This window comes from Callorhinus ursinus, unplaced genomic scaffold (genome assembly GCF_003265705.2).
Source record: "Callorhinus ursinus isolate GAN/ISIS: 27379988/994484 unplaced genomic scaffold, GSC_fseal_2.0 scaffold80, whole genome shotgun sequence".
Lineage (NCBI taxonomy): Eukaryota > Metazoa > Chordata > Mammalia > Carnivora > Otariidae > Callorhinus > Callorhinus ursinus.
Genome location: NW_027397142.1, coordinates 3,491,700 through 3,502,738, shown reverse-complemented (window position 1 = coordinate 3,502,738; position 11,039 = coordinate 3,491,700). Strand labels below are relative to the sequence as shown.

The 11,039-nt window shown below is 53.0% G+C and overlaps 1 protein-coding gene across 1 annotated transcript; it reads left to right on the top strand.

Annotated features, from left to right (window-relative positions):
• The first annotated feature begins 1,237 nt into the window (after positions 1–1,237).
• LOC141371601 (uncharacterized) lies at positions 1,238–10,471 on the top strand. The gene is made up of 7 exons (XM_073887510.1): positions 1,238–1,414; positions 1,890–2,026; positions 6,134–6,260; positions 7,355–7,385; positions 7,803–7,831; positions 8,374–8,518; positions 10,056–10,471. Exons 1-7 carry the CDS (start codon positions 1,337–1,339, stop codon positions 10,115–10,117), a joined length of 609 nt encoding a protein of 202 aa, XP_073743611.1. The 5' UTR covers positions 1,238–1,336; the 3' UTR covers positions 10,118–10,471.
• The last annotated feature ends 568 nt before the right edge of the window (positions 10,472–11,039 follow it).

The following is an 11,039-nucleotide window of genomic DNA, read 5'->3' as shown; positions in this document are numbered from 1 at the left end:
GCCTGGTGGCCTGCTTGATACGGGGGAGTGAGGGTCGAGTCTGGGACAACTGACCCCTGGCCCGAGCCACCAGGAGCACGACGGTGCCATCCAGCAGCGCGAGAAATGTCAGCACAGAACACGGCTGGTAGGGGAAGACAGGAGTTTAGGGTTTTTTTTTTTAATTGTGGCAAAATACACATAATATAAAATTTACCAACTTAGCCACTTTTAAGTGCACGATTCAGGGGCAGCAAGGGCGTTCACACCGTGTGCAGTCATCACCACCACCCTCTCCAGAACTTTCTTCATCTTCCCAAATTGAAACTCCCTGTTTCCCCAGGAGACACTGACTTCCCTTCTCCCTCCCTCGGCCCCCATTGCCCACTCTCTTCTCTCCGTCTCTGTGACGGGACAGCTTCGTATAAGTGGACTCATGGAGCATTTGCCTCTCGGTGCCTGGATTCTCTCACTTAGTATAATGCTCTCAAGGCTTTCGTGTTGGAGGAGGAGGCGGGATGGTATCCGCTCATCCAGCGATGGGCGCTCAGCTCGCTTCCCCCTCTTGGCTGCCGTCAGTGATGCCCTGAGAACACGGGTGACCGCGTAACCCATCGCCGCCGCGCCTTCCATTCTTTTGGCTGTGCACCTGGAGGTGGGGCTGCTGGGTCGAACGGCAGTTCCATTTTTAATATTTTGAGGAACTGCCGCACCACTGAGTGAGTGTGCGGAGGGGGCCCCCTGGAGCCCGTAATCAGAGAGGCCGTTGTGACAAAGGTGGATTCAGAGTTGCAATTCAGGGCTGGGGTTGTCTGAGGGGATGACACGCCTGGCACGACCACGGCAGCCACCCCGTGGTGGACACGGCCGTCAGCATGCATCGCTGGGGACAGGGGAGAAAGAGACGCCGGAGATTGTCTGTCTCCTTCTAACAGGGGCGTCTTGTGTGCTCCAGGGCAGATGGGAAGCCGCCAAGTGGGCAGACCCCAGCGAGGTTGGACGAGTCGCATCTCTGGTCTGTGTTTCCTTCCCGGTCTGCACGTTAATGGTAACTGCCCTGCACCCCTCACAAAGCCGTTAAGAAACGAGCGAGGTATATTTGGAAAAGCTTTACGGTTGTCAAGTGCTTCTGTATCTAGTTATCATTCTTGCATAAAAGACACCAAATAATGATAAAGGATGGAAGCCTCTAACCGAAAGGAAATACATGAGGACATCCTGACGCAGGACACCCTCCCCTGACCACTATGATTTTCTGTCCTTTTCCCCAACATTGGCTGAGAGAGGAGGGGGAAGGCAAACTTCTAAGTGTGTTAGAATTAACTTCCCTAACTGTTTCCTGGCTCAGTCCTTAATCATGTTCCTTCACTCCCCAAACCGTCCTGGTGTGCACGATGACCACCTGCATCTGAGGCGTCTGGGAGTCTCTGAAAAGGTACATTTCTGGGCTGCATCTCAGCAAGTTATCAGAACCTCTGTGCCGGGTCCGGGATGTTGCATTTTATTTGTTTACCTCTTTTAAGATTTTATTTATTTCTTTGAGAGAGAGCACCCATGAGCAGGGGGAGAGGGGGCACAGGGGAGAGGCAGAAGGAGAGAGAGAACCTCAAGCAGACTCCAATCTGAGCGCGGAACCGATGTGGGGCTTGATCCCACGACCCCAAGACCATGACCTGAGCCGAGACCAAGAGCCGGCCGCTTCATAGACTGAGCCACCCAGGTGCCCCTGGGACATCGCATTTTAAACAAACCAGCAATAACCTTTGAGAAGCAGTGTTCCACGACCACGTCTCGGAGGGACAGACATAACTAGAGATCATACGAGTATTTTATGAAGAGAAGTGAAGTCCAGTGGTTAAGGGAGAGGACTGCTCTTTCCTGCCACCTACCCTAGTGTTTTCTCTGTACAGTGGCGTTGCCAGAAAGATCTAGGCTCGCGTCCAGGAGCATTGCCACCCGGACCTGAAGACGCCCCTCGGCGGGGCCCTCGTGGCATGAGACGGGGTGTGAACCGCAAAAGGCCTCACCAAGGTCAGGGTTATCCCAGGTGAGGGCTCACTCCCCGTGATTACCACTTTGGTGTGTGTGTGTGTGAGCACCCGCTGTGTGTTCGCCCATGTGAAGTTTCCTTTCATGGGCGTCCTGGTGGGTGTGTCGGGCTCTGCTGTTTGGTTTCATGTGCATTTCTCTGGTGAGTAAGAGGTTGAGCACCTGGTGCAGGTGGGGGCCTATTACTCCAGGCGAAATAACAGGCCAAAAGGTCGGGGCAGCTGGGAAACCAGCTGGCCGACACCTGCTTCTCCTGGCCTCGTGACTGGGTTGGACATTCCCTCTAATTATCCCGGCCTGACCCCACCCAGACTCTTCTCGGGAGCCCGTCTGGACGCCCAGGCCCACACCCCAGAGGCCTGGGCAGGGCTGTTGTTTTGTGAACTTGGCTTGCAATCTGCCCACTTGCCTGCCGCAGCGGAGTCCCTGCTAACCCCTCCTTGTTCCTTGGTCCCGGAAAGAGCGTAACTGTTACTGGCAACAGTCACCGAACGTAAATACCAGTAACATTCCTGAGCCGGTTGTAGCGGCAGAAGCCAAGGAACTTGGATCTGCCTGGCGTAAAGTTGAAAGCTACTTGGAGAAAGCTTTTTTGTTTTCCATTTGGTAAAATGTCAGGAAAACGTTTGGTTGACAAGCTAAAAAACTCTAGTAGAGAATAATGTGTCCAAGAGCAGCCAAGTCCTTCTTACCAGAATCTCCTAGACACGGCTTCTGGGTTACCCATCTGGAAAGATTCTTACTAGGCCAATCTCTTGACGCTGGACTAATTTCAGAATTTGTGATAATTCAGACACCAGTCGATCTGAAGTTGACTTTATCACTTTTGAAGACGTCAAATTTGCCAGGCGACGACCTAAATTATCTGGCAGATGATGTGTTTTCCAGTCCTTGAAAGGCGATTGCTAAGTGTCTGTAGTGAGATGTTAATTGTTCAAGGTGACAAAGCCCGAGAGCCCTGGGCCTCTCGAGGCTGCCTGGGGCTGTTTACGCACCTGTCGGGGGCGGGGAGTGGGGGGCAGCCACTTAAAATGCTTTCAGGACTGAACTGCACAAAGGTGCCCCAATAAACTTCACAGATACCACCTGGGTGCCAACTCCACCCCCCAGAATTATTTGTCCACTCTGGGGGGGCATGGTACACGGAAGGACATTCCTAATTTCCGCCATCAGTGAGATTACTGGTATTTATTGTGCTCAGTTGATATAAACTTGGCAAGAAACGAGTAGTTTGCCAGGGATAGGAACAAAGAGGAAACACCCAAATGTTCGGCACCACAGCAGAAGTAACCCGCCGCGGGCGGCCCCCGCCCTTCACGGACACTTCTCTCTGCTCAGTCACTTGTCCTGAAGCCAGCGAGCTGCGGCAGGGGGGCTGTCTGGGTTCTCCCACACATTTAATGCCCTCACATGATGCAAATGAATGTCCTGCAGGTCAGAAGTGCCATGCAGGCCTCACGGAGCTGCAGTCAAGCTGTTGGCGGGGCTGGCCCCTCTGGGGTGCCCGGAAGACTCTGTTTCCTGGCCTTTGGCTCCCAGAGGCACCCACTGCCTCGGGGTCCCAGGCCCTCCCCACCCGCCGCAGTCCGCTCATCTCCCTCTGACTCTCCTGCCTCCCGCCTTCGTGTTTCAGGCCCCTGGTCCCTGCTTGAGGTCACTGATGGGCAACCCTCATCCATCTGCATCATGTAACCTAAGAGAATCACAGGTTCTGGAAATCGGGATATGGATGATTTGGGGGGTGTTACCGTGCCGACCCCGGGGAGTAACCTCGTGTGATGCCGTTTGGGTTTCTGCTAAGACAGGAACATCCCGTGGCTTTGCCAAAGCAGCCGGGGTGGCCAGCCAGGAACGGCGCCTTCAGGGTCTCCCTGGTCAAGCATTTAATTCCTTGCTCAAGATATCCCCAGTGACCCACCTGTTGTTAAACCTCCAGGAATCCCATGCTTTACGGTGGATGAGGCCAGTTTATCTTTGCTTAGGGCCTCGTTTGAACCTGTGACCCCTGAATCAGTGATGGAGACCCAGAGCCAGGCTTTTGCTCCTCCCGAAGACCGACTCCAGGGGCAGAAAAGCACGCCGGGCCATGGGGGGCGCCCCGTGACATCCTCCAGTAGCGTCCGGTCGTGTGTGTGCTAGGCCAGGAGCATCTGAATCCCGGGGGTGCATGATCACCAGGCAGATCCCTGCTTCCCATCCCAGCCAATGAAACACGGAAGCTGTGCTGGTCCAGCTCCTTCAAAAGGTGGCTCCCGATACACGGTAATGTCCTCTCCTCCTGGCACAGCGTGGACTGGGTATGAGAGGGGTGCCTCCCAGTTCCTGAGCCTTGGGCTGAAGCTCATAAGGAACCAGTCTGGGAAAAAACGCTGTGTGGTAAACAATGGGCCCACCATGTGGTGTTTATACTGAGGGTTTGGGGTGGAATTAGCTGTTCTTGGAGCCCTTAGGGGATTGACCGCACTCAAGGAGTCCTTCCTCTCACCCCAATAGCCTTACAGAGTCCACATGTGTTCTTTTGTCTGTAGACGGGATTTTTTCTAACCTTTCCACTGAAGGGAAAGTGACCTGGGCATTCCCCATGTCAATAAAAACCTGTCCTCACCATAATTCATAACCCTGTGTGGTATGCCATCGTATGAACGTGCCATACTTGACTGGAACACCTCCCTCTGGTGGGGTCTCGGGGGAGAAGGCCATATTCTTCTTGAGCAAGGCTGTTTGGTGGCCACACGTGGACATGATGGTCCGGAGTAGGCTGTGCTGAGTTATCTAACGTGTGGTGTCTTCCATGTTGTCCATGAGGAAACATTCTAGGCTGACGTTGTTTACGATGCAGGTCAGGGGAGTATTGCCAGGATAACCAGAATTTAACTATTTTTATGAAGATCCACGATGCTGAGCTTGACAAAGGATTCCTCTAAGAGTCGGTGATAAGACAGACACCGTGTGGGTGGCTGGCGAGACACCCGGCTTGGTGGTTGGACGACATTCCCGTGTCCAATCACCGCCAGACTTACTCAGGGGTAGAGGACAATGGATGGGGCATCTGGACAGCCTGCCTGCTGGGGAGGTGGCTCTGCGGACCCAGAGCCGTGGTTAGATGGTTGGGGGGGGGGGGGGGGGGCTCTTCTGATTTCCCATCAGGACAGGATCAGAGCCTCAGGGCCGCCTGGGGCCTGGTGGTTCAGCCCAGCTTTGCCCCCCGGGGGAGGTCAGTGGTCTACTGGGGTCGACTCTCACTGTTTTCCAGTAGTAGTAGTCGTGCTTTATTTTTTAGTTGTTTAAATGGAGATATAATTGACACATAGCACTGTATTAGTTTTAGATGTACAACATAATGATGTGATCGTGTATCTTTTGGAAAATGATCACCACAATGAGTTAACACCCGTCACCACACATAGTCGCAGATCCCTCCTAGCCGCTTCCAAGTATACAACACAGTCTTGTTAATTAGAGGCCCCGTGCTGTACGTGGCATCCCCAGGACTTATTTATCTTCTAGCTGGGAACTTTGTCTTCTAATCTTTTGAGCCCCGGCACCCAACCCCGCCGCCCCAGGTGTCCGCTCTGGGCTCAGTCGCTGCCTGGGAGCAGCGCGGGACGCGTGGACTGGCTTGGCGGGGTGTCGGGCAGCTCCGGAGTGCGGCCCGGGGCCCTGTGATCAGACTCCTGTAGTTGGAGGTGTGTGAACCCCCATACTTGCTCTTCAGGACAAACCCCACGTCCTCCTGCAGAGTGCCCAGGCTTCCCCCCACACGGGGGTGCCCCAGTGACCCCTGCCCTGACTCCGTGTCACTGGTCAGTTTCCTCAGTTCTAATTTAGGGTTTAATCAGGGTGCCTTTGGTTAAAGAAGAACCGACACTCTCCCTGGGTGGAGTAAGCAGGCAGTCGGGCCTAAGGCAGGGAATTCCTTAGGAACCTAGGGACATGAAGCTGTCTCCATCTCTCTGTCTCTCTGTCTCTGCTCTCCTCTGTGTCTCTGACTCCCCTCAAGCTCTGCAGACTTGCTCCCTCTGCTTGGCTGCAACCTGCTACGTGGTGGCTGCCCGGGATGGGGTCCTTGAGCCTGAGCCCCCCACCCCCTCCCACGATCTTCCAGCAGTACCCGGCACGCGGCAGGTGTCTATGCTGGGTGGGCCAGAGCAGCATCCAGCACCTACTCAGCAGACGTGGCCTTTCTTTGTCATCCTGGAGGACAGTCCGAGCTCCTCCCCACAATGTGTTCGGTGAGAAAGCACCCCTGCTTCTGGACCCCCAGCACCTTCTTCTTCTGTCTTAGCCGTGGGCAGGGCCCTCAGCAGCCCGTGTGCTAAAAAGCATGGGGCTAGGGTTCTGGCCTGGGCCTCCCTCCCTGGCCACTGGGAGGGGCCCAGCAACTTTCCTGGGCCCTGGGGCAATGCCCAAGGCCAGGATGTACCCTTTCCTTCCTCCCTGGAGGGCCCTGCTGGGGGAAGCAGTGGTCAACTCTGAAACCCTTTACCCACCCCACCGCAGATTACATTAGACTGATTTGTTTTGCAGCCCATGAATATTGGCTGGTCCTTCTGTTTCAGAAACTTAAATAAATAAGGGAACACATAACACTTTTTATTTAAAAAAAGGCCACGACAAAATACAGGGGCAGCCCGGGGCCCTCTGCCTGCGCCTAGTTTCCGGAACATTCTTCCCGAGGTGGAATGAGGTCGTCCTAACATTTTCAGGTGATGTTTACTCATGGCCACGCTTGATTCCTTCTAGGCTCATTTCTGAAAACCCTGGAAGGGCTGTTAAAGAGTGTGTGAGAGGTGGCTGGCCCTGAGCTTTGATCTGACTGCTTAATTGCCTTTACTAATCACGCTGAGATCAAGCGGATAAAAATAGCCTCCAGGGTCGGAGGGTGAGCGAGTCCCCCCATGCCCGGTCGCAGGGCAGCGGGGCTGAGGTCTCATGGACTCTGGCTGGCAGGCCGAAATCGTCGCTTTAATTAAATAAACCAACCTGAACCGCTGAAACTATGCAGACCTCATGACAGGAGGTTTTAGACCATTTACTTAGGGAGAAGCGGAAAGTCGGAAGGCACACTTCCTGAAAAGATTCAAAATCGTTTTCCTGAGTGCTTGGTTCCCAAGCAAAATGAGAAGGTTCTCTCCGTCTCTGCTGTCTCTGTCTGCCTGTCTCCCTCCTTCCCTCCCCCTCTCCTTTCTCAGGGTTTTATCTCAAAACTTCTGAATAAAAGGCTTCTGTTTCTGAGTATTGGCTAGAGCTTCTCTTCATTTTGGAATGTTCTGATCACCAACTCATGGCCTGTGAGGCCGGACTTGAGACTCCTCCTCTCCTACAGGAAGGTCTCCAGGATTACTCTTCACCTTCAGGTGAGCTCATCGTTTCTGTCAGTGCCTACTCAGTCAGCCTGGATGTCATTTTGTGCTTATAAGTTTTTTTTTTTTTTTTTTTAATGGACAGAGAGAGAGACAGCGAGAGAGGGAACACAAGCAGGGGGAGTGGGAGAGGGAGAAGCAGGCTTCCCGCGGAGCAGGGAGCCCGATGCGGGGCTCCATCCCAGGACCCTGGGACCATGACCTGAGCCGAAGGCAGACGCTTAACGACTGAGCCACCCAGGCGCCCCTCATTTTGCGCTTATAGATAAATCCCTTTAGAATGCATTTTAGAGGCTTCATTTGGGTATATTTCAGCTTTGCAAGCAGATTGTGTGTTATATCAGGTCTGAAATGAGTGTTTTTGTTTCTTTCCTATTTTTCCACGCTGAGCTCATGTCACCTGTCACGCAGGCGCCTTCTCCAGTAACCTCGGGATCCAGGTAAGTGGTATCATCATCTTCCAGACTCCCAGGCTTTGAACCCGGAAGCCCTGGAAAGCATCCTGGCCCTTGGGCATGTCGACATTCAATGCCACAGACAGACTTCAGGCCAGCCGCGTAACAGGATTTCACACCCCCAAAGTCTGCACGGAAGCATCTGTGCTTAGCAGTTTCAGAGAAAGGACAGAGGCTGTGGAGTCTGACTCTGGGGCGGAGGATGGGGCTGGGGAGCGGCTGGTCTGAAAGCGGCCTTTGGTCTCCCAGGACTAGGTGTCGGGGACTTGAGCCCGCTCTGCCACCGGCGGCCTGCGAGCCCCTGGGCAAGGCGCCTGACCCGGCCACCCTGGACCACAGGGGCTCCTTGTTTGTCAGAAGGGGTTAAAGGCACCAGCTTGCTGACCTTAGGTGGGAGCAGGTCATGGCAGGGAGGGGTTTTCTTATAGACCCTCAGGGTATCTTTTGGGCTTAAGATTCCTAGCTCTGAGCGAAGTACAGGTACATTGGGAAAAGAAAGCAGATGTAATTCAGTTATTCTGGTTCAGCCCTCTAGGACCATCCTGAAGCCCAGCCCAGCCATCCACACCCTCACGTGGGACAGTGGGCTCTGGGCCCAGGCGCCTCCTGACAGGCATCGGTCAGCCGCGGGTGGGTGGCCCCCGGGACCCCCGCCACCCCACCAGGCAAATAGTAGCTGGCAAAGCTGGGTCACCAAGGCGCAGAGCTGGAGGGGCGAGGGTGGTGGGCATCCTCAGGGCCCTCGCGTGTTTTCCCCCGGAACCAGGGCTCTGAGAGTTTCAGCCACGTGGGCAGAGCTGGCCCATCCTGAGGGATGAGAACAACAAATAGAAGAAGCCACCGCGGGCCCGGGGCGGGTGGGCACTCTGACTCCTTTCCACAGCGGTGTTCAGGGCCCGGTTCTTCGGTCCTCCTCAAGTTACCAGCAAGAGACCCACCAGGTGGCTCAAAACATCAGAAATCTCCTCCTGCAGGCTGTGCAGGAGACTCGAGAGGTTCCAGGCCTCGCTGCTGGCTCCCGGCTACACTTCCGTCCGTGGCGCTCCGTGGCGTGGGGCTATGCGGCCCCCTCTGTCTTCTTCACAGGGCCAGTTCCTCTCTGTGGCCCAAATCTCCCTCCTCTCTCTGGTGAGGACACCAGCTGTTGGGTGGGGGTGGTGGGGGGTGGGGGTGGTGGGGGCCCACCCCCACCCTTCATCCACACCCTTCACTTGATCACGTTGGCCAAGAACCCATTTTCAAATAAGGTCACATTCACGGGTATTGGGGACTTGGACGTAGCTTCTTGGGGGGGGGCAGGATTCCATCCACCAGCCTGGTCCTTGGGCTCACAATCTTGAACATCAAGATTTGGTAGAGACAGGTGGGGCTGAATCCACTCTTTGATTCATGCCATTTGGGACTCAGAGATGAAAAGACACATTCCTGCCCTGAAAGGGGTCATGGTCTTTCTGCCCATGACCTCATGAACCCGAGTGTCAGGGGAGGGGATATTCAGTGTGCACAGAGAAAGGAAAGAGCATGTCCAGGTGGCTGCATCTGTGTTGACTCCTCCAAATTAGAAACAAATGTCAAGTTGGCTCCAGGTTGACTGACACTTATAATTAAGGACCTACTAGGTGCAGGGAGTTAAGGGCTTTACTTGGTCTTAGTGACTATGTCTAGTTGAGGAACAGAATTCACACAGAGAACGGTCACAAGATGCCTTGTGCTGTGCTCAGGGGGGACCAGACTTGTAGAGTATGTTGTGCACTGAACAAGTAGACTAAAGATAACTCTGGAATGGAATAGCTAGACAAGGCTCTAATAGGTCAAAATTTTGCAAAGTAAAGTGCATTTTACTATTTCTTAAAGATTTTTTATTTATTTATTTGAGAGAGAGAATGAGAGAGAAAGTACATGAGATGGGGGGAGGGTCAGAGGGAGAAGCAGACTCCCTGCTGAGCAGGGAGCCCGATGCGGGACTCGATCCAGGGACTCCAGGATCATGACCTGAGCCGAAGGCAGTCGCTTAACCAACTGAGCCACCCAGGCGCCCCATTTTACTATTTCAACTAGGGTAGAAATCCTCTTCACAGAGCTTTTTCGGCTGGTTGGTTAATTTTAAGAGTCCTGAAAGCAAGGAATGCTTTTTTTTTTTAAAAGCTATAGAAATACCTTGTTTGGATTTCAGACATACCAATGCACACTTTCACTTTTCTCTTTTTAGCGTGGGGCCATGGCCTTTTCTTGGAGTATGGGTCGCTGCCGGGAACTGTCGGTCCTTCCTAGTGCAAACCACACCCGTGGTCACGGTCTGGGATTTCCAGGTTGGGTGTGCCTAAAGCAGGATGCATAGGAATAATAACTCAATGGGACATACTCACTGGTAAAGGTACTGGGGAACTTGCTAGGGTTCCAGAATGTTCTCTAGCCTAAATCACATGGTAGTTACACAAGCTGTACAAATAAGATTAGTTTTATGGATTTTTTACCTCAATAAGAAAATTTAAAAAAATAAGATGGATTGAGAACTAAAGATAGAACGTAATCTTAGCATAGAGTTCTACATTTTTATGATTTCTACATTTTATGCTTTTTAAAAAAGATTTTATTTATCATTTGGGAGAGAGAGAGCACAAGCAGGGGGAGCAGCAGAGGGAGAGGGAGAAGCAGACTCCCCGCTGAGCAGGGAGCCTGATGCGGGACTCGATCCTAGGACCCTGGGGTCATCACCTGAGCCGAAGGCAGATGCTTAACTGACTGAGCCACCCTGGCATCCCCCCCCCCTTTTTTTTTAAGTTTTTTTTCCTAAGATTTTAGTTATGATTTTCCCTATTTTCTACAAGTGTCCTGTCCACAGCTAATACAATGGCAATTTTTTTTTAAGGCAAACTCGTTATGGAATCTTTCTAAAGTCGTTCGACTCTGTTTTCATAGAAACAGAACTCCAATGGCCACAGTTGATGTATTGTGTAATCAAATTGCACATTGTGATAAGTTTTAGGAACAAACATGCACTGGGAGGTGTGTCAGAGCAGGGGAAGGGCATGCCAGCCTGGCCCCTGGCACTCAGCACCCCACGGCGCCCTCCAGCTGAACATGAACCTCTCAGGGAGGCCTTTTGACTAGCTGATAATCAACCCCTAGCCTCTCACTTCTGTAAATCTGCACGTTATTTTATCTTACTTTTGCAAAACAGCTTTTGTGGAAG